Source organism: Lipotes vexillifer, unplaced genomic scaffold (assembly GCF_000442215.2).
Source record: "Lipotes vexillifer unplaced genomic scaffold, Lipotes_vexillifer_v1.1 scaffold623, whole genome shotgun sequence".
NCBI classification, from domain to species: Eukaryota; Metazoa; Chordata; class Mammalia; order Artiodactyla; family Lipotidae; genus Lipotes; species Lipotes vexillifer.
In genome coordinates, this window is record NW_006796847.1 from 10,226 (window position 1) to 35,039 (window position 24,814).

At 37.1% G+C, this 24,814-nt stretch overlaps 1 protein-coding gene across 1 annotated transcript in view; it reads right to left on the reverse strand.

Moving 5' to 3' along the window:
* Positions 1–24,398, reverse strand: part of BZW2 (basic leucine zipper and W2 domains 2) — a gene marked incomplete at its 3' end in the record, with an annotated part of 33,018 nt that extends 8,620 nt beyond the window's left edge. Inside the window, exons 1-5 of the mRNA XM_007469031.1 lie at positions 24,341–24,398; positions 15,024–15,200; positions 10,728–10,831; positions 7,509–7,574; positions 3,693–3,828 (exon numbers count right to left, since the gene is read on the reverse strand). Of these exons, the coding sequence (XP_007469093.1) occupies positions 3,693–3,828; positions 7,509–7,574; positions 10,728–10,831; positions 15,024–15,200; positions 24,341–24,398 (541 nt within the window). The remainder of the gene's footprint in view (positions 1–3,692; positions 3,829–7,508; positions 7,575–10,727; positions 10,832–15,023; positions 15,201–24,340) is intronic.
* Between the last annotated feature and the right edge of the window lie 416 nt (positions 24,399–24,814).

The window sequence follows — 24,814 nt, forward strand, 5'->3', positions numbered from 1 at the left end:
CACAGGCTCCGGACGCGCAGGCTCAGCGGCCATGGCTCACGGGCCCAGCCGCTCCGTGGCATGTGGGATCCTCCTGGACTGGGACACGAACCTGTGTTCCCTGCATTGGCAGGCGGACTCCCAACCACCGCGCCACCAGGGAAGCCCCTGGATATTTTTAAAGAGAGTTTAAAAATAGCTTTGTTAATCAGGAATCTACTCAATTACATACCCATATTTATAATAAGATTTATTTCCAATATAAATAATCAGATAACTAATAGCTTTTCTGTGAACACTCCAGATTTCTAAATTAATGTTGCATTTGTTTAATGAAGAGTTAAGGAGTAGTTGAAATATTAAACTGATTTTTCTGAGTTGAAGGCTTCAGTATTGTTGATGGTCTAAGCAGTGTCTATTCTCCTTTCCTCTTTCCTAAGAGAGTTCCCATTTTGCTCAGGCCAGGTGACTTCCATCTAATTAGTCTAAGCCCTGGCACCACCTTCTTCTGCAATGATTAGCGTAGTGATCTAAGCTGTTGGCCAAAGCATCCCCCAACAATTACTACTGGGTGGGTCATGTGGCCAATTTCAGCCAATCAGCTGAAGGCAAGATAAATTATCCTATGTTCAGAAGTGCTCTTCCACTGAACCTGAATGAAGAAGCCTGTGCCATAACTGGTCCAGCAGACTTCTTTTCAAGGCTAAGGAGTCCACCCTTGGAACGAAGTCGATGCTATGGTAATGGGGGAAAATGCCTGAGTCCTGAATGATATTGCTGTTCACCCTGAAGTCTGCTCTGCTTTTATATTTATTGTTACATAAGAAATAAATGCCCTTGGTGGGGCGGTGGGGGGGGGGCAATAACTTAGGAAGTTGAAATTAACAAATACATACTACTATATATAAAACAGATAACAAACAAGGACATACTGTATAGCACAGGGAACTATACTCAATATTTTGTAGTAACCTATAAGGGAAAAGAATCTGAAAAAGAATATATGTGTGTGTGTGTGTGTGTGTGTGTGTGTGTGTGTGTGTGTGTAACTGAATCACTCTGTTATACATCTGAAATTAACACAACACTGTAAATCAACTATATGGCAAAAAAAAAAAAATTGTTTTTTAAAAACAAGGGAAGAAAAAAAGAAATGCCCTTGTATACAAATTTGAGTCCTGTCTTCCAGTTACTTGCCGGTAAACAAATTCAATTGATATATATATAATATATATATATAATATATAATTTATACAGACACCAACTTTACCCAATTCTTTTCTTTTGAATAGCAGAGAAACTAAGCCCCCCAAATTGTCTATGACAATAACACCTGTGATATGACCTGGAGAATTTTATGTTATCAACTTGTTGACCTGGATTTTTAACATTACCATTCGTTCCAAAAGTCAATACAAAACATAATATAAATTTATGTAATTAAATAAAAATAAAGATACCAGATCTTGTATCCTCATTGTAAGTAAGAGAAATAAAGCATGCTTGAAACTAGGAGTCTAAAAACTAGGCTCAAACCTACATTTTATATTAAAAGTGGCTCTTGGTGGAAGGATTGGAGAAATTTCTTTGTACTTGAGATTCTACTGAGTGGAGGGTCCCTCCCATAGCCATTTGTTGGGTGGGAGGTTGGGGAAAAGGTACAATTTCATAGTCCTTTCCTATGTGGAAAGCAGAAGTTTAATACTTTTGTTTCTAGAGATGGTGGAGTATAAAGAAAAACCATATGACATAGGTACTACGGCACTTCCATAACAAAGGTATTTTTCTTCTCCTTTCCTACCCCTCTAACATTTTACCATAAAAAATTGTAAACAGGGCTTCCCTGGTGGCGCAGTGGTTGAGAGTCCGCCTGCCGATGCAGGGGATACGGGTTCGTGCCCCGGTCTGGGAAGATCCCACATGCTGTGGAGCGGCTGGGCCCGTGAGCCATGGCCGCTGAGCCTGCTCGTCCGGAGCCTGTGCTCCACAATGGGAGAGGCCACAACAGTGAGAGGCCCACATACCGCAAAAAAAAAAAAAAAAAGTCTCTTTTATTTTAATATGTAAATATGTATACTATACAGCAAAATTATCATAGATTTTGAAATTTCCAAACGCAAAAAAAAAAAAAAAAAAAAAAAAAAAAAAAAAAAAAAAAATTGTAAACATAAGAAAAGTTGAACAATAAACACTCATTTACTCACCATCTAGATTCTATAACAGTTAATATTTTGCTGCATTTGCTTTATCAGGTCTGTCCATTTAACCTTCTAATAATTTATTTTTTAATACATTTCAAAAGAAATTGTATACATCATTTAGGTTTTTAATACAACCAGAAAGGCAATTATTTTCTGTTATAAACACTAGGTATAATCTGATGTAATTAATATTTACTGTTTACATTTTATCTTGTCTTCCTAGTATAAAATGTCTAGTACCATAAGTAAAACATGAAGGATCATGAATTCTCTTCAGGAGAATACTTTAAAGTGCTACAGTATTAACAATATATTAATAACAGTTAGAGAGCTTGAAAACTATAGAGAATCTCTAAATAATATCATTTGACTCTCGGTTTACTATTCTTTTTTTCTTTTTTTTTGCGGTATGCAGGCCTCTCACTGTTGTGGCCTCTCTCGTTGCGGAGCACAGGCTCCGGACACACAGGTTCAGTGGCCATGGCTCAAGGGCCCAGCCGCTCCGCGGCATGTGGGATCTTCCCAGACCGGGGCACGAACCCGCGTCCCCTGCATCGGCAGGCAGACTCTCAACCACTGCGCCACCAAGGAAGCCCCAGTTTACTATTCTTTTCTCAGCTACAAGAAACTATAACTCATTTCACTGCAGGTATTAATGAGGCTGGGACTTCACATTTATAGGAGAAAAACCAAGTTCTGAGAAGAAACAGATGTTTCCGCAAAAGCTCTTTTATTTTTAAGAAAAAAAGAACTCTTTGTTTTGTGTTGCATTATAACTTGAATATCATTATCCTCCTGCAAGAAAAAAAGCCCACTTTTGTATTATTCTATAATCAAGTAATCGTATGTATGCCCATCAAACTCTTAATGTCTTAAAATTAAAGCAAAACTCTGAGGCAGCCACCTGGACTTCTAAAACAGAATGAATATCTTAAAAATGTGATCAAAATGAACATCTGAGCACAACATCTTGAGGGGAAACAGTTCAGAAGAATGGCACCAACCAGGGAAATGAAAAACAGTTTAAGGGGGCATTGGGAATGTGAAGGGCCATTTTTGGCTATTCTGCTAAATGGAGGCGGGTGTTTTAGGCTGGCATTCTGTGTCTGAGGGCAAAAAGGTTAAATGACCCACAAAGCACAAAAGAGTCCTGCACAATGAAGCACTGTCCCAACAAAGTATGCCAGTAAGCATCTATGCTGAAAGAAATGGTTTGGACCAGTTCAATTTCAGGGCATTGGACCGAAGCATTGAGTCTTACACCAAAAATTCCAGCTTATTATTATTCTTTATTTGTCTTTGTATAGGTGTGCATATGTTTTCTCCTAATTGCCTACAATAAACATGTCCAATTCTCTTATTGTTTGAAGACACACACTCACACACATACGAGTCTCTTACATGGAGGATGGGTGGGAAGTAGAGAACACTAAGAAGAGGTACTGGTATTTTTCTATCTTTGGCTTTTCTTTTCTTTTCACATCTGACAGGTAAGAAAATGAGCATAAATACCTTCTTTGACTAAGCTGTCAGTGAATAGACTGGTGAGGATGTTGGCAGGAAGGGTGCCATTGCCCAGCAGAATCCCAGACAGCATTGCCAACTTTGTCTGCTCTGCTTCAGAAAAGGCTTTAAGGAAGAGGAGAAGCTGTGGGTCAAACAAAAGAAACCATGTCTATAAAGTAAAGGACTAAAGTAGGAAAATAACACACAATGTACATCCACGGCTAGATGGCACACCCTGGTGGGTCTTACGCAGCACACTTCTTATTCATTGGAGACACACCCATATGTTCGATTATAAATTGGATGCTTTATCATAGTTCCTTTCTTCCAAGTTCACTTACGACAAAGCTATAGATAGCATTCATGGGAAGGAAAACAGACATTTGGAGAACAATGTAAATGGGTCACATAAATAATTTACATTCGACTTTGTATATGACAAAGTGTAAGTATTACAAAGTGTTTTCTGAAATACACTATTGCCTTTCATATGTTTTTCACTTCTATGCATGCTCCCCCCGCCATCCTCATCCTACAATAATACATCTACCCATTTTCTTTGGGTTATAACAAAAAACAAAGAAACAAAAAAAAACAGGAGTCAATAAGCTTTGACATGTAGCATATACTTTTATGAGCCCACAGCATAAAAAACTTTTTAAAAACAAGACTGCTGAGTGAAAAAAGCGTTTTCTAGGTTCTTGATGCCTCTTCTAAAATAATGAGATTCAATACAACATTGTAAATCTGCTATACTTTAATAAAAAATAAAGTTAAAATAAATAAATAAAAACAATAAAAGATATATAAACAAACAAAAATGAAATTCAAACTAGGTATTTCCTAGATCATATAGTTTTACCACCAGCCCTGGTGATGAGGTAATGATGGATGGAAGATAAAGAAAAGTTCCTAGCAGAGTAAAGGCCTCTGCTGTGATTTTGTAGTGAGAGGATGACAGTGTTGTTTGGGTCCTTCTGGGTCACAATGCTGCTATCCTCTTATCCCAGCAATAGGGAAAGTAACAAAGTAGCAACCCCTGAATGGTTGAAGGGAAGCCAAAGCAAAGGGGATTAGACCCCACTTGCCATTTTGAATTCTAAGAGTATCCAGGCTTATAGAATGCCCTCCTTCCTAACCTTCCTCCACTTAGTGCTCTGACTATATTATATTTATATTCCATGGCTATTTTCCCTGTTTCAACAGACCTTAGGCATGTTACTGAGATTCCCCAGGGCCCAATATCATTATCACTGTTGACTTTTTCATTACTCTGTACCAACAAAAAAATCACTGGCATCAATATAGGCTTATTAAATGTTTTAGGGCCAATGAAATTCCATTAACTCTGTGCGGTGGGTAGGACTATATTAATTTACCATTCCCAACAGTTAAAGGATTATTACATTACAGAGAGGTTATGTGACTCCAAATATTTATATGATGAGTAAGTGGCAGAACTGGAACCAACCAGTCCATTTCACTCCCAATTTATGCCTATTAAAATCTCAGTGATTTAAAAAGAAGTCACTTTCTAAGTTCACAAGAAAAGAGGGAGTGAGGGAAGGAGAAATCAATGGTTAAAGCTCCAGCGAGCCCCAGGAATGGGGTAAAAAAACCGACAAAACTATAGATACTTTATATCAATCTGGCTTCTTTCTCTTATTATCAAAATAAGTAAGATTGAAGTAAATAATGAAAAATAGCCCCCCAAATTAAAATATTAACACTACTTGTTTAAGCACATTAATATACTCATATGCATCAAAAAAACCCTCATTTATAACAAAATGGTGCAAAAATTATATCTTTTCTTAATATTAATATACACATTGCTCAATTATACTAGTCAGCATTAAAATCAGATGCTACATGTATTGCAGCAGAATCTTCTTTAAAAAATGGATACACTAGGCTTCCCTGGCGGCGCAGTGGTTGAGGGTCCGCCTGCCGATTCAGGGGACACGGGTTCGTGCCCCAGTCCGGGAAGATCCCACATGCCGCGGAGCGGCTGGGCCCGTGAGCCATGGCCGCTGAGCTTGCGCGTCCGGAGCCTGTGCTCCGCAACGGGAGAGGCCACAACAGTGAGAGGCCCGCATACCGCAAAAAAAAAAAAAAAAAAGGATACACTGTGAAAAATAAATAATTCTTGAAAGCATGTTCATCAAATGAATCAAATAGAAAGTTTTCAAGTTTCAAATGAACTGAGAAGAAAAACATGAACGATATTATTAGGCAAAATGATAAGATGTTTATCTGAATGCTTTAACATCATTTTTTTGGTCATATCTATCCCTCTATTTTAATGAAGCACTTGTTATTTTCTAAACATCTAGTAATATAATGGACCACTTTTATCCATTTAAATGCTTTTTCATGTTAAAAAAAGTAATACCTGCTAGTAGAACAAATCTAACAACACAGAATAATATAAAAATGTGAGTAATCTCCTCTTTAATCCTATTTCCTTAGAATTAACATTATTAACAGTCTGATGCGTCCTTTCAGATTTCTAAATGCAATTATATATGTCTACATTTTATAAATAACTAGATGCATATACACATGCTTTTACTGAATTACGCACTGATAATAGCTCAAACTTGTTGAGTGAAGCAGACAGTCTTCTGAACACTTCATGTGTATTAATAATTACAAAAGTCTTGATCCTCGCTTTAAGACAGAGAAATCTGAGGCACAAAGAATTTAAGTGACCTGCCTAAGGTTAAACTTCTACCAAATGGTTGCTTTTTCATTCAACAATTCATCATAGACATTTTCTTTTATCAATTCACATGGTTATGCCTCATTCTTTAACTGACTGCATATTATTCCACTGTACCGAGAGACCATAATTTAATTAACCCATCTCCCACCATGAACATTTAGGTTACGTCTCAATACTGTGATGAACATCTTTATACATATAGTTGTATGTATCCATGCTGAAGGATTCTTTTAAGTGTGAAAGTTGAGTCATGGAGAATGTAAATTTAAAACAGTGATTTTACTGTTTAAATGTTCTTCATGATACATGGAACCACTTCGAACAAAGGGAAGTAAGAGTAGGTGAGCAGCAAAGTAGATGTTGCCAAGTAACAAAATAAGTAGCAAAGTAGATGATTTCTTTATTCCCTTGGTTTATAATTTAGGCATATACCTAAAATCAGAAATGAAGACAAAGCAGCATACAAATCTGTAACAAGTTAATGTAGTGACTGCTATATATAAATACAGAGGAGCTACAAATTAGAAGGAGGAACATGTTGCAGTTTCTGAAAAGAGGGCTTCTTTAATAAGGTGCTATTGCGTATTTGGCTGCTTATTAGAGGCCAATTACTGTATTAAGTACCTTATAGCTCATCTCATTTATTAGTACAACAACCATAAAGTACGTACTTTTATTGCAGCTATTTTATAGATGAGAAAAGCCACTGAGATTTACACCCAGACACTATTTCCAAAGATGTGCTTCTATCCCCTTTGCTAAACTGCACCTTCTAAAATTAAGGAATTTTACTGAGTATTAGCTGCTGTGTTATGCTTTCACAAGCTTAAACTAATTACATATTCTGTAAAACTATTCCTTTGAACAAGGCATGCTGGCTTACATTAAACATGAAGGAAAAATTCTGGGCTAATCATGTTTTCTTTCTACAGCTATTAGCTAATGATCTGTCATACTCATTCCTTCATTCAACAAACATTTGTTAAAAACGTAAGAGGTCCATTATACTTCTGGACCATCACTGTAAGAGTGAAATTTTTGTCCCCCTTCATTTCATCATTTTAGCAAACAGAGCATTTCAGTTGAATTTTTACCTTTTTCATTTCATCCTCAAATGCCTTTTCCAAATACTTATATCTCCTGATGAGTTTATTGAAGACCTAAACATAAAAGACAAGCAGTTAATATTATGTGAACAATTTTAAAAGGCAATAGAAGGAGGTGTAGAAACTCACCCTAACTACAAGGGTCTACACTAATAAAAAGGTGTAGTTAAACATTCTCAGACTGTGGTATGAGAACTATCAGCATTTCAAGGAGCTATTATGACCTGAGGGAAAAAGAGGATCAAAATGCACATGTAGAATAAAACAAATTCATTTGAGAATGTAACAGGTGAGAACCAAAAATAACTTAGATGAAAATGAAATGAATCTAATTTTAAAACTGTGTGATGTAGAGATTGAAAACAACTGAAACTAAGGGGATCATAGATAGAATCACTTATACGCTGGATATGATGAAGAGGAGATCAGAGTTCAGGGGAGATTATACTCCAGGTGAACACAAACATGATTTCAGAAGATGAGCAATAAAGATTACTGGCCTCCACAATCTAATTAGAATTCTCAAGCAGGGTTTGCAACTGTGTCAGTGGAATTCTGGACTGTTTTTAAGAGGAATAATGTTTGTTATGGATTGAGTTCGTGTTCCTCCTAAATTCATATGTTGAAGTCCTACCCTCAATGTGACTATTTGGAGATAGGGACTTTGGGACAGGGTTAAGTGAGGTCATATAAGGGTGGGGCCCTAGTCTGACAGGACTGATGGTCTTCTAAGAGCCAGGAAAGGAAACCTCACAAGGAACCAAATCCACTGGCACCTTGATCTTGGACTTCCCAGCCTCCCAAACTGCAAGAAATAATGTTCTCTTGTTTAAGCCACCCAGTCTGTGGTAGTTTGTTACGGCAGCCCAAACAGACTAATACAATGTTCTTATTTAAATGGGGATTTTATAAATATTATTTTAATAAGTGTCGAAATGATTTCTGAATCCAATTCCTTTCTCTTATACCCACGTGATATACTGTCATCTAAAACTTTGTGTTTCTTCCTTAATGTGATCAAGATGGAGTTCAAGAGTGAAAATTATAGTGTTGCCCTTTATGAGGAAAGAAAAATGAGCCAGGAGGGAATTGATAACGAAATAAGGAAAAAAAAAGAAAACAACTATACTGAAGTCCTACAAATTTGATTTCCAACTTACACTAGCACTCACATATTTTTTAGTGTGATTATCATCAGGAAAAAGAATTCTCCTTATCCAAGAATGATTATCCAAATCCCCACAGGTAAATGTTTACATATGAAAGCAAAAGTCATTATACTACCAAAGTACTCTTCAATGAACTAACAGCTTATAAAATTAACTTCCACTCAAATACCTTTCTCAATTTAATCTCTCTCCCTGACTACCCCATTGACCTCTGTCAGTCTATCAGTATATAATAATGTTTAATAAACTTAGAAACAATAATGTACCAAAAGTTCTTTCAAATATACATATTCCATATGAAAAAACAAAATCATAAGTAAAAGAAACTATCCTATTTAGAAATAATGATGAGGTTAAGTCTATATAGATCTTTTCAATTTTATGAGACTAGTAGAGTACTGATTTTCCTTCCAGGCCTTCTTATCTTTCTTTCCCAGTGGGACTCAAATAGCAAATAATACACCTTGTACTTGCACTAATTTAATTCTCTGAGGAAGGTAAGGCAGGCATTAACATCATTGGCAGACCTGGAAACTGCTACTAAGTATCACAGCAGGAACAGAACTCAGAAATTCTGATCCTCAGTGAACTTACTTGTCTAATATATCATAAGGCGAGAGAGAACTTTAAAAGAACAGCTTTTGAATTGAGAACATCTGCTTCAGTATCCACCTGGCCCAAGGTGTTTGTGGCCATTGACATAAGAGAGTAGAAGCAAAGATTTAGAGAGGACAGGTTAGAACATCATCCACCGAACCCACGTGCTTAACCTTTTGGTCCATTTTTAAAGATTTCCTTGGTTTTTATCTATAACACATTTCTTAAATATAAAAAAGGGGAAGAAATATCTATGCTAAAATAGCATGTGATTAAAAGAATAATTTTTGAAGTTTAAATTCTTAATGGCCATATATCCCAAATTACTTGGCTTGGCATGCCTTACACATTTTAATAAACAAAGTAAAGACAGTCTCTAGCATCTGAAACCACATAGCTGCCAGGGATTCCTATGGCCTCTTTCATATATATGTATATATATATATATATATATATATATATATATATATATAATGAAATGTGTAAAACAAAAAGACTTGTTGACCTGGGACTTGCCTTCATGGTTTAGATGGGAATAAAAACTGACTTTTAAGAAGAGTCAGTGAAAGAATCAGAATAGGAACACACCAACCCTAAGCTGGCTGGTCACAATGCACATATGTTCAGCTTTAGAAGGTAATATCTACAAGCTTGTCCCATTTTACACTACCACCACTTCCTGACCTTCACCAGGGCCTAAATACTTCTTAATTTTCACCAATCTAATGAATGCAAAAGGGTATCTCAATATTAATTGAAATTTTCTCAGTGAGTTTGAACTCATTTCCTTTGTTTTTTGGAGGAATTGTGTTTCCTCTTTTCTGAAATGCCTGTAAGTCTTTTCCTAATAGGTTGCTTGTCCTTTTGTTATTGATTTACAGTTCTTTATCTAATCTGGATATGAATCCTTTATCGGTTTTATGTATTACAAGTATCTTCTTGCCTCTTTCTTTTAAACAGCTACCTGAGAGTCTGTTAATATGAATTACTAAACTCTATGGATTGACTTATATATTGTTTTCATCCTTTGATATTATTACAAGCAACACTATAATAACTGCCGCTGTTTGCGTCACTTTACACATGCCGCTGTCTGCAAGATGAGGTCATAGAAGTAGAATTGCTGAGTCAAAGGGAATGTGTAGTTTTAGTTTTGAAAGATAGTGCTAAACTGCTCTCCCTAAAGCTTGGACCAATATATACTCCACCAGAAATTATGATTCCCCATATCTCTTATAGGTGAAAGGTAAAGAAACTCTACTTTGGTGAAGCTTTAATGTCCATTATTACGAATGCAATTCAGTATCTCTTCCTATGCTTAAGACCTATCTAATATCCCTATTTAAAAAGTAGCCTGTAGAATTTCTGAACCTAATGTTTTCCTAAATTCTGTTCAAATGTTTCCCTTCCAGTACAACAATCTCTCAGTGACAGGCTCTACCTGAGCATAGTTTCGGATGGTTTCGTGATCTTCATTTGCTGAAAACACACAGTGGTTGGTCATCTTGGTCTTGTCACCATCATCTATGCGTGTTCCTCCAGGGGCTAAAAAGGAAAAGGTAATGACCATTAGGACGATGCTGAAATCAGAAGAGCATTTGCAGAAGAGATCAATTCCTGCACATCAAGGAAAACAAAGGTAGACGTCACATAAACTTTCATAGAATGATGTGCATGTGTAGACACACACAGTTTTTAGATTATCATCTTAATAAAATTTTGTACAGGTGGTTGTATTTATTACAAAGGGCTAATTAAATCTTGTGCATAAATTAATTGCATGAAAATAGACTCCTGAAGGAGGTGACTTTTCTAAAAACTAATTTACTTATAAAAGATGCATACATGTTATGATTTGTTTACATTTCTAACATAATGCAAAGTGGTTGTTCGATTTTCTATTCCTACTATAGTGTATGATGCGATTGTTGTTCTATATACTTGCCTTCACTAGATCCTACCACTACAAGTCTGGTTCTTTCCAAAGTATATCTTTAACCATGGCAGCTAAACAATAACATTTGTTCAGTGAATTTAACTTCATTATTCTCAGTGCAGTTCCTGATGTTTTCCCACATCGGAACATGATTCACTTTTCAGGCTTGATAATATTTTGCTGGACTCCAGTTCACCAATACTGGAACTGCCCAGACCTGGCTTTTACAGATCTTGCTGGTTTCTACTTCAGTAGGCATTAAAAATGTTCCCTCCTCCACCAACTCAGTTATTCACAGTGTTGAACAGTATACACTCTGACCCCTTGTCATTTGATCACCCAGCAGTTGCACTGGCTAGGAACGAGTGTATTTTATCCTCTCTAATCTTTCTTCCCCATGGCCTGTACAGTAATCATGGAATAAATGGATAGACCAAATGAATGCCTTTTTTCCATTACTCAACTTTCCTCATTCAAAGGCTCCTCCTGTAAGTTTCAATGGTGGTCATTACAAACATTGGTTGATTAGAAGACCAGAGTCAGAACACTAGGTATTTTTGTTTTCTGATTCTACTTTATCAGAATAAGGGTAGAAATTTGAGCAAGCCAAGTTAGAGTAATAACTATTATATACTCAACAAGTATTTGCAAAGTATACACTTGTATAGGCCACTCTATTTATTTTAGTGTTTTGATTTGAGTCGTATTTCAGATCTTTGGATAAAATGAGCTACACATAACCAACTTTTTTACAGGCTCTGGCATACAGTTTTATAAGTAAGTTAGCTTTTAGAAAAGTCCGCTCCTTCAGGAGTCTATTCTCATGCAATTAATTTATGCACAAGACTTAATTAGCTCTTTGTAATGAATACAACCACCTGGAACAAAATTTTATTAAGATGATAATCTTCTAAAAACCCTGAGCTAATGATTCCTATCTGATAGAAGTTACATAACTGAAAAGTCTGATTTTGAAACTACAGTCTTTTCTCTTAAGAGGTAAGATTTAAAAATTGCATTCCCTTACAAAAGAAAATATTTGTTACACATTGATAATACTGCTACACCTTACATTTAAAATTTTGTTCCCTGATATCAGGATGAAGTATGAATTGTCATTTCTAAAAATTTTGGTGATCCTGCTGTTTTTCTCAAACTAGAAGTAAAAGAAAAGTACTTCTTCTTTTTTTTATTTTTTATAAATTTATTTATTTTATTTATTTATTTTTGGCTGTGTTGGGTGTTCGTTGCAGCGCGCGCGCTTTCTCTAGTTGCGGAGAGCGGGGGCTACTCTTCATTGCAGTGCGCGGGCTTCTCATTGCAGTGGCTTCTCTCGTTGTGGAACACAGGCTGTAGGCTTCCGTAGTTGCGGCGCATGGGCTCAGTAGTTGTGGCTCACGGGATCTAGAGCACAGGCTCAGTAGTTGTGGCACACGGGCTTAGTTGCTCCGTGGCATGTGGCATCTTCCCAGACCAGGGCTCGAACCCGTGTCCCCTGCATTGGCAGGCGGATTCACAACCACTGCGCCACCAGGGAAGCCCCAAGAAAAGTAAAGTATTTCTTGTATCTACTCTTCAAAGGGTACGACTGAAAAACCAAGGTAACTGTTGTCTCAAGAATAACAGGGGAAGGTAAATATTTTTGTGGGTGTGAAGAAAATTCTTACATACTCCATTTGTAAACAAAATGTTTATATAAAAAGAATGCACCTGGCTGACTTTATTCATTATATCATAGGTCTGGCCTCAGTAGACATCTGGGGTAGTACTGCCTGTGCTCATAAGTTGTACCAAACATTTGCCCTCCCCTCTTTTGGATGGATAGGTGTGGTGTGAAGGAGTGAAATCTAGGCTGCAGATATAAATTTGTTGATAATCATTATAGAGATGGTAAATGAAGCCTTGACATAATCAATGCAAAGCATATAATTTTAAATAGATGTAAGGGGACAAGTATGGAAACCTAGGAGTCATGTGAGAAGTGGCAACTAGAGAGGTAGGAGGGAGTCTAAATGGTCCCATGTAAGGCAAGAAAGGAAAGCATTTCACGAATGATGAAAGGGTCAACAGTGCTGCCAGGAAGGCACTAAAAACTGAAAAGCGTGCGTTGAATTGAATGGTGAAGTCATGTGTGACTCTGGCAAGAACCAAAACCGACCGAAGACTATTCTTGCATACAGTTTACCAGTGCATCGATACAAGTATACCATAACTAAGGAAATTGAAAAAGCCAATAATCACATCGGGAAAGGTTCAACTTCACTGTTAATTATGGTTTTCATTCTTTTTAGAATCATCTAAGGTAACATAACACTCATGGGCATGAAAGGCAACAACATACTGCAGAGTAAATATAAAACAGCATGTAGAGTGTCACATTTGTATAATATCATCCCATTCTCAAAAGTTTATGTATTTCGGTAAAGAGATTTCTAGAAAAGAATTAACCAAAATATCAACAATAGCTATCTCTGTGTATTGGGATTTGAACACACTATAAAGAGCTTTTTATACGTGGACTTGAATTATCTACAGGGATAAACTGAGACTTTCATAAATGATAACAACAAAATAAACTTGGTACGTAGTGAAAACCAGCAGTTCAGATCAAAAGGGGACCTGAAAGTAAACGGGACCATGTACCAGCATAGATAGGTCTAAGAGCTCAGAGGGAAGAATTAAAGGGTAGCTCTACCTAAAAATGTATGTATACACCCTGGCTTAAAGTAGATTAGCTTGAGCAGCATTTCTCAATGAAAGGCACTCACAGCACGCTGGGCAGGGCAATTTTTCATTGTACTGAATGTTCCTTGCATAGCAAAGTAGGTGGCATACCTGGCCTCCACTCCCAAGTCTTTGTAGCAACCAAAACACTTCCACACATTTGTGAAGGTCCCCTAGGCAGCTGAAAGTCACTGGCCTGGGGATCTGACAATTTCCAGTGATTTATGGTTACCATAGGAACTAATTATGAAAACCAAGTTCTAAGAATAACTATGAAAGGAAAAATGGGTGGTTGTGATACCTAATAAACATTTAGAAAAATATACCATACCACTTAAATAGTATTCTGAAGCCTTTCCCCCTGATGTCCCTGCTCTATAAGACATAGTTTTTATTTTGCTTTTTATCTATCTTTAACAATTTCCAAACTTCTATCTTTAATCCTTTTACCTACACACTCACAATTACAAGGATTTTTTAAAAACTAGATTTAAACTATATTTCGTAGACGGTTTTCTATGGATAAAATGAATTTTAATGAGAACTAAATTTAATGAGAATTCTTTTTAAATTTGTTGACACAGTTAAATCTCACTGCTCACTATACCCCAAAAATAAATAAATAAAAAATAAAGAAAGAAAAAGAAAAAAAGGGTGGGACTCAAAAGAAATGTGCTATGGCAATTGGGATTTAATGATATATACTGGAAGGGTCTAGATGACAAACATAAAGTTATACTCTACTGTAGAAATTACTCCTCCTAAGTCCACTCGAGAAACATTCAAATATTAGGGACACATGGAAAAATTGGCTTTTATCTAAAGTCAAGGGGCCAATCATGTTGTATGTCAACAAAAATCCTCAATGCTATGCCTCTCTTAACTAACAATCATTTCATAGCCACATTAATACCATTCTAAATCGTAATCTAGGTAAAAGTTGTAGAGACTCCCATTTACATTTTTTTACCAACTATCATAAATGTAAGCTTATAAAGATTCTATCTCATAAGAAAATATTTCAGTAGAATTGAAAGTACATAATATTACAAGAAGGTGCTCTAATGTATGGTTTACCGAGCATACTGCCAGCCACCAGGATATCAAAGAGTGTGTCTGCATAGCGACGATAATCTAATCTTGAGCCTGTAGAGTCCAGAAACTTGGCTACAGCTTCAAGGTCATCACCAGCTTCATTAAGTCCCTGGATGAGTGTGTCCCTGAAGACTGTGGGTTCGAATTTCTCTTTTTCATCTAAAATAAATACAGAATACAATTATTCTTTTACTTCCACAACATATTCCCAAATGCAACCATACATTTCCTTTGTTCACTGGTTTTTATTTGATAGTATGATTATTTAAAAGTTGAAGGATAGGGCTTCCCTGGTGGCGCAGTGGTTGAGAGTCCGCCTGCCGATGCAGGGGACACCGGTTCATGCCCCGGTCCAGGAAGATCCCACGTGCCGCGGAGCGGCTGGGCCCATGAGCCGTGGCCGCTGAGCCTGCGCGTCGGAAGCCTGTGCTCCGCAACGGGAGAGGCCACAACAGTGAGAGGCCTGCGTACCGCAAAAACAAAAAAAAAGTTGAAGGATGATTAAGTTTTTCTACTAGCTTTCCATGTTAAAGCCCTTGTTTAAATATTTATTCAAGCAATTTATTTCTGTTGAAAGGGGCCACACTCTATCTAATACATTAAAAAATTGATGATTGATCATTTGTGTCACTCATAGGATAGGCCAATGTAATCTACTAACCCTATCTATCTGATAAACAATAAAGTATAACAATCAAAACTTAAAATTTTGTTCCACTTAAGACAGAAAAAGAAAATCATGCGGGGAGAATCACTTAAGAATAAGGGAGAATATATAAACAAACAAAATAAAGATTGGGAGGAAGAAAATCAAGAGGGGTATCTCTTTAAATTTTTTTAGTCGAGATATAATTGACATATGATATTATATTAGTTGCAAGAATACAATATGATTTGATATTTGTATATATTGCAAAATGATCACCATAATAAGTCTAGCTAACATTCACACATTTTTTTTGCTAACAGTCACACATTTTTGTCTTGTAATGAGAAATTTTAAGATCTTTCTTAGCAACTTTCAAGTATGTAATACAGTATTTTTTTTTAACTTTTAGTTTTATATTGGAGTATAGCCTATGAACAATGTTGTGATAGTTTTAGAGGCACAGCAAAGTGACTCAGCCATACATACACATGTATCCATTCTCCCCCAAACCCCCCTCCCATCCAGGCTGCCACATAACATTGAGCAGAGTTCCCTGTGCTATCCAGTAGGTCCTCGTTGATTATCCATTTTAAATATAGCGGTGTGTGCATGTCAATCCCAAACTCCCAAACTATCCCCTCCCTCCACCTTCCCCCCGCTCATAACCATAAGTTCGTTCTCTAAGTCTGTGAGTCTGTTTCTGTTTTGTGCAATACAGTATTATTAACTAGAGTTATTATGCTGTACATCACATCCTCATTACTTATTCTACGATTGGAAGTTTGTACATTTTGACCACTACCTTCACCCACTGCCCCCTCCCCACCACGTCCCCACCAGTGCGCCTCTGGCACCCATCAATCTGTTATCCATGAGCTGTTTTTTTGTTGTTGTTTGTTTGTTTTTGTTTTAAAGATTCCACACGTAAGTGAGATCATACAGAATTCGCCTTTCTTATTTCACTTAACATAATGCCCTCCAGATCCATCCATGTAGTCACAAATGACAGGATTTCCTTCTTTTTATGGCTGAGTAATGGACAGGTTGTTTCCATATCTTGGCTTATTGTAAATAATGCTGCAGTGAACATTGGGGTGCATGTATCTTTTTCAGTTGGTGTTTTCATTTTCTTCCAATAAATACCCAGAAGTGGAGGTGCTGAATCATGTGTAATTCTATTTTTAATTTTTTAAGGAACCTCCATACTGTTTTCTATAGTGGCTGCACCAATTTACATTCCCACCAATACTGTTCAAAGGTTCTCCTTTTTCCACATCCTCACCAAAGACTTGTTATTTCCTGGAGGAATTTTTTTTTTTAACAAGATAAATTATTCCAGAGTACTTAAATATTTAAAAAATATCGTGAGCTATACATTTATATATCCAGCTTCAGAGCAGATGTTCTCAACCTTCTTGTTTTCATGACCCCTTGACACCCTTCAGAAGTATTAAAGATTCCAAAGAGCTCTTGTTTATAGAGGTTACATCCATGGATACTTACTTTATAGAAATTAAAGCATAAAATTATTTATTACATGAAAAATATTAGTGAGAAGAGAGGCACTGTTTTACACTTTTGCAAATCTCTTTAATGTCTGGCTTAATGGCAGACAGATTTCCAAACATGCTGCATGCAATCTGTTGCAATATCACACAACCTGTAGCCGCCCACTGTAAACTCATGAGAGAATGTGTGAAAGGGGCAAATAATATCTCGGTATTTTATTTGAAAACAGTTTTGACTTTGTAGATGCCCTGAAGTATTTCAGAGGATTTAGGGGTACGGATATTATGTAAGTTCCTCTCCTCAGCAGACTCTAGAGAGACTTCTTGTGGAAGGTCAGTTTGGAGCAAAATCTTGAACAAAATAAAGATCATATGCTGTTGAAAGAATGTGAAGATAGCAAACTAGAGGTCAGAAGAGGTGTAAAAAAAAAAAAAAGGCTAGGTTAAAGGCAAAGTATGTAGGATTCAGTTCAAAGGATTTCACCTTTTTCCCCCCCTTATGCAGAGTCTGCATATGGGGAGAGACGGGCAAAAGATGAATCCAGAAGTTAAAAAAAGAAAAAAAATTCTATCATATGTGTCTTTAGAGATAAGTAGATATTGCAACTGTAAGAAAACAAAAAGAAAAGGAGGAGGAGAAGAAAAGAATGCTATAGAAAAAGAAACATTTCATGAATTAAAAAAAAAAGCTCCTAGAAATGAAAATTATGACAGAAAAACATAAGAACTCAACTGAAGAGTTAAAAGAGAAAGCTGAGACTATCTCTTAGAAACTGGGAAAAAAGTCAGAGACCTACAAAATAGGAGCAAAGGGATAAGAAAAAGAGCAGACCAGTCAAATGTCCAAATAATAAGTGAATAAAAATATTTTTTTTTAAAAAAGGAAAGGAAAGGATTTAAACATTTCAAGAAAAAAAAAAAAAAACAAGAAAAAAAAATTGCAAGAAAGTTTTACAGTATTGAAGGACATGAGTTTCCCAATAAAGGACTGTCTAGGGACCCAGCACAAGGACTGAAAATGGATCCACAAGGTGCATTCATTACTGTGAAACTTCAGAACACTGGGAATAAAGCAACTCTCTGAAGTTTCAGGTGCAGAAAACCAAATCACATATAAAGTATCAAGAAACAGAATGACTTTGAATTGCGCAACAGAAATACCAGAAACCTGAAGATATTCCTTCAAAATTATGAGGAAAAACAATTTTCAAACTAGAATTCCAGTGTTCGGTCACACTACTAATCAAACGTAAGAGCAGAATAAACATATTTCAAGACATTCAAGGCCTCAAAAATTATGTTTCTGATACACTCTTTTTAAAAGCGATTGAAACAGACACCACACCGAAATGAGAGAATAACTCATGATTTCACAATCTTAGTAAGTCACGAGATCCCAGGAAAAAGAGAAAAAAAATCTAAGAGATAGACAACAGTACTCTTCAGGATAGTGGTGAAAGGACATTTCAAGCATTTCACGTTAACAGCTGGACAGCTGGCCTAGAGAGCAAACCAAATGGAAGAGGGTTTTTCAATACAATCATACAATATGATACGATACATAGTCAGAATTCCTTCAATGTAATATCATTGTTAGAATTCCTAAAGTGTTTATATTAAGAGATTTACATAACAAGGGAAAGGATGGGGTTGACTAGTTTTAAGGTACAGAAGACTAAGCAAAAAAAAAAAAAGATTTTGATTATTATTAAATCCAAAGAGAAAATGGTGTTCAGAAAAATAAATCAAATAATAGTTCAGCTCTGAAGAACATGTACCAAGTCACAATAATATATACCCTAAACAGGAGTCTAGCTAAAACTGTGATATAATGCAAGGACAGAGAACGAGAAGAGGTTTGCAGGTGGGTGAGGCATGAAAGAGCCGAATCCTTCTCTCCCATAGGAGGACATGCATCTAGAATACCTCCAACAGAAACATCAAGCATCAGCCATACAGGAGTGTTATTTGGCCACAGGAATGCAAATGCTGAAAGAAGCAGTTAAAGAGTAGAAAGAGTTCCGCTGGGGTCTTGCAGAACTGTTTGACTATTTAAACCACGTACACGCATGACTTTGATACAATTAAAAACTACATGTAAAAACCAGACATCAGCTGCCTGTTTTGTACAGACTGCCTACCTACAGTCTAAGAGAAGGGATGTGTTGTAAATAAGGGGTTAATACCACAGCCTCAGAGACAGAGAAGAATGGCATTCCCAGTACCAGTCAGAGTCACGCAGCATAAGATACCATGAAGAGAGATGTAAATTAACTTGAACACTATTCGTCATGAACAAGAGATAAAAGTCCTTTTGATGCCATAAGCAAAACATTATGCAGCCAAGAACATGCAAATGTTGACCGCAGGAAAAACATAATTGGGGTCTTGTTGTGAAGCGGGGGAGGGAGAGAATGGGCACCCTAGAAGCATAGATCACGGGGTGCAGAAGAAGTGGGGAACTGTGACCCACAGGATGAACTCATTGGCAAGCATCATCCCCTCCTCGGGGTCCAGCCAAAGGGTAATTCACCACCCACCTTGGGAAGAAGTTCCCTCTCCTTGAACACGAAAGCATGAGAAGTAAAAAGACCACGAGCTGCTTATTAAGTCTCGTGACCAGCTCCCAAAATCAACTGAGGCCATCTGCACAATGGCACCCCAACATGCTTTGACGTTGACTCAGGTGGTAGAACAGGCTTTGGTGGTTTGAAAATTATAAATTCAAGACACTGGAAAAGATAAGTTGGGCAATAAGGTAAGCTACAAATTCATGCAGACAGCTTTGTTTTGAATCTAAGAGACAACTTAAAAACTCTTCTTTGTAAAAAGGCCCTCATCCACCAGTTACACGTTTCCGAAAGACTTGCTAAGGACGAGGGCAAGTAAAAGGAGGAAGACAGCACATCATGGCCAGACATATTTCAACAGCGAGTAATAATGCACTAGGTCAAAATGATCACGTATAGCTTAGGAATCTTAAAAAGTCATGATGGCCTGGGAGGATTAATAATTCTCTTGCAGGATGAAAAGCAAAACTCCCACCTGGTAAGATAAGTGTCCATCTAGAGGAAAACAAAATTCCTGTACAGGAAAATGGCAAGAACATTACTGGAAGTTTGGGGAAACAAGACAATATTTTACCCATAGGTTCTTTTCCATCTGAAACAACCAACAGTATTTGTATTTCATTTGAGGACAGTGTAGCAGAAGTACCAACAAAACCCTAACGAAAATATGCCATTGCTTCCTTGAGTTTCCATTTGGCAGGTCAAAACTCCCTTGAGGTAGGAAGTATACAATTAGGGTCTCACATTTATACTGTGTTGGTGAATCACAAGTGTGACACTGAAGAGTCAGTCATAATCACCCTCACACAACATAGAGAAACAGACCTATTTCCGACACTCAAATACGCCTGTAAGTTATCTAAATACATTGCTTTCTCTAAGAACTATGGTAAATGGTTAAGACAGCATTTTCCCAATGTGTTAAGTGACAAATAACAATCTACCCTCCCTTTCTGAAGGTCACTGAGTTACAGTAAATGAATAAGAACGATCAAACGATCATGGGTTTTCTAACTATACACACACAGATTTACTTCGTATATATTTAAAGATTTACCTCATTAGTTCCTAACACCACTTATTACAAATCTAAGAGTGATTTAAAACCACCAAAACAGATCTAAAGCCTCAAAGAGAAACCTGAGTATGTGGTCCCTCTGGAGGCCTGAAGTCTGGTCATTTTTTTCTCTCCTATTTTCACTAATTTTAATCCAATTTCTCCACAAAATTTAGAGGGAGGCCAGCTCAATTATTAAATATTTCATTTCATTAAGCATAACAATGGCTCAGGGGAGAAATGTTCATCCTTTCAGATTCCTCCAAGTCACACTAGAAAACATAATCCCTCTGGAGAAAATATTATAAGCAAGATGTGCATATTTCACAGAGGATATGTTCGATATGATGTGTCCTACCATAATGTTTAATTTTGATGTTAAGCAAAAAGAAACACATTTTTATACTAACTTGGCAGGGAAGAGCATTAACTTTGCTAGGAAATAGGTACAAACTGAAGACTGAGCTTCAGAAGACAGCCTATTAAAACGACCTTGAAGTATCCTCCGTAGATATTTTTTCTCGGCTCTACAAAACTGCCAACCATTTATCTGAATTCAGCCCCATCATATTAGCAGAAGAAACGCCAAAGCACAATGAATCCTCAGGATGCAATTCACTATTATGAAAAGCAGAAAATGAGGTTGACTCCATTTTTTTTTTTCCAGTCAGTAGTCTGGCACAAAATGGCTCAAGTGCTGCTCTAATCCCCAACAGACCTGAGTTATATAAATCTAGATCAACTGATAAATGATAGATAACATATTTCTGGGTGGCTCTCTGTGAGTATTCCCGCAGCTATCAGACACAGGCACAGCCTTGCCCACCAAATGAATCAGAGGCAAACCAGTTCAGTGTTAGAGGCAACCTTTCCAGTCCAAAACTGAAGACTGACCGTAAGGGCCAGTTTACTCGCTGAATCATGCCTGCTCTTGTGCAAGACATCCTTGGGCCCTCTCCTGGCGTTGGAGCTCAGCTACCGTGAATCAGCGTCACACTAAGACAGCTGCCTGAGTTGGAGATCCAGGTCTGAGATTAACACGTTCCCTCAGCAGGCAGGCAATGGCAAACCTTCCTTCACCTGACAGTTAGGCATACATTAAATATTATCACATTACTAGGCGCAACAATACCTTAACTGTAACTAGGTTTCTGATTAAGTCCTTTGGAAATCATCGACGTCATTTATGTTTTTCAAGACGGCTTTAAACAATGAGACAAAGAACACACGCTGGTTGCAGCAGCTTGCATTGCTATCTGCTTCCAGATTTCAATCCGCATTGTGTAGTGGGGACACAGTTTGTAAGAGGGCTAAATATAATAGAAGGAGGTGGTTCAGACTATACTTATACTTAGCTTATGGGGATGAGTCAAGGATGCAAAAGATAAAAATAAAAAAGAGTACAAGACAGAAATACTATACAAAACAACCGTATCTTTTGGTTTTTAAAATATTTTTTAATTTTCATTTTTTTAGTGGGAATGTGAAGCTTTCTGGCAGGTAGCATTTACAGTTAAATTTAGTCCTTACTGCTACCTAGTGACTCTTGCAATCTCTTCTAATTCAAATGATCTATTGTACTGAGAATTCTTTTCTTTCTACACGGCTACACTTGCTACTTACATAGTCACAGCATTGCAAGAGAACTTCAGCTACACGCATTGGCTGGAAATGCCAAAGGCATGTGATATAGCTTATCAATTCAACAATTTTGCACTCGATGACCATTACATGGCATTCTGCTTCATAATCAGCTATGAGGCCTTCAGAAAGATATTCAATCATCCTTTATCTTTACACATGATACTTCCTTAAATATTTTTCAGTCACTCTCCTCAGTGTCAGTCAACATAATAATTTCATACCATGTTTCATATTTTAAAGTTTCCCTATTGGGACTTCCCTGGTGGTCCAGTGGGTAAGACTCCATGCTCCCAATGTAGGGGGCCTGGGTTTGATTCCTGGTCAGGGAACTAGATCCCACATGCATGTCGCAACTAAGAGTTTGCAGGCCGCTACTAAGTAGCCCACATGCCGCATCTAATCCCTGGCACAGCCTAAATAAATAGATAAATAAATAAATAGATTAAAAAGTTTCCCTATCAACTTTTGGCTCAACTACTCTTAAAACCAAGAGGATTTCTATATAATTATGCAAAACTGATTAAATATTATAAAAGATTTAAAAATTATTTACACAGAAAAATGGGAAGATGAACAGAACAAAAAGAAGTCACTCACATATAGAAATTGTACCAGCCATCATCAAACTGGCTATATCACTTCTCTTCCCACAATAAAAGACACTTGAAAATATCCTGAGTTTTACAGATATTTAGGGCAGTAAATTTAGTTCGACTTTCTAAATTCTGAAAAGGTTAAAACTTTCAGTGTCTTCCCTAATTTACTCTTCTCTTAGTTTTACTATCTTGGCTTATGAACGTTTTCTTAAAAACACAAAGAAAGCAAAAACCAAATGCAAACGCTGATGTTAAAAACAGTAAAGTTTATCAACTGCCTTCATAGCCTCACATGAGAGTAAGGCAACCTGAACAGATATAATCATCCTCATTTTGTAGATGAAGATACAAAGCTCAGACAAGTTAAATGACTTGTCCAAAATCAAACACCTAAGTAACTGGCAGTTCTGAGGCTTGAATGCACACCTTCAGATTTTACAGTCAGAGCTCAAAAGACAGAAATTAGTGAGGTTAGGTGGAAACAAAGATAATCCCAACTCCTCTTTGTGGAATTAATTAAGAAACCTCAGCTAAAATTGGAGTCCTGACATGCCTGTAGGGGGAGCTCTTATACCCTGCCATGCATCATCAATTACTCCAAACAGGAAGATACTTATGCCTTCCTCTCTAGTCTCCAACGGAAAGGTGTTGCCTACTTAACTGTCCAGAAGAAAGAAGAAAACTTCTCTCCACCTAACCACAGCCCAGCCAATCAGAGAATGTACCAGAACAACCTATGAGTAGCCTCCATACTTTGGACTCACAGCTTCCTCACATGGACTGTTGAGTTATCACAGCTCCTCTCAACTCCCCTCTTTTCCCTATAATACCAAGTTTCTCTTCCTTGTTCTCTGACTTGCCCCATAGTTCACATACCCCGAACTGCAATTCCTCTGGGCTCCTCCCGAAGAAACTCGCTTTTGCTAGTAAAATAACTGGCTGTTGTATTGTTAAACTTGACATTCACCAACCTTATTTTTTATTTTATTTTTTTTGCTGTACACGGGCCTCTCACTGTTGTGGGCTCTCCCGTTGCGGAGCACAGGCTCCGGATGCGCAGGCTCAGCGGCCATGGCTCACGGGTACAGCTGCACCGCAGCATGTGGGATCTTCCCGGACCGGGGCACGAACCCGTGTCCCCTGCATCGGCAGGCGGACTCTCAACCACTGCGCCACCAGGGAAGCCCCAACCTTATATTTTGATTAGAACTTTAAACACACATTTCCCCCAAACCTGTCCCCGCCACACACACACAAACACACAACACTACCTACCCCTTTTCCGAGTTTTGAAACGCTGGCCTGTTAGCACTGGCTTCTGATGCTTATTCATAAAATTTCTGAAAACAAAGAAAATAAGATTAGGCACTTCAAATAAGCAGTTCATATAATATATAGCTAATAAGTATATGTTTGACTTCACCCATACTAAATATACTTTTAAAAATGAGATAACTGTAACTACTGAACTAGCAAAACTTTTAAAGTTTAATAATATCTAGTGTGGACAAAAGACACAAGGAAAATAACCACAGACATAAACTTTGATATAAAGGATAAACTCCATGCAATACTTTTGGGAAGCATTTGGTGAATATCTATAAATATTTACATGTGCATAACCTATGGTCCAGTAATTCCTTTACAAGGAATTTATTCTACAGTTATACCCACACAAGTATGCAAGTATACATGTATGTGTATATATAAAAGGATTTAGCTGCGACATTGTTGGATGCATAAAAAAAT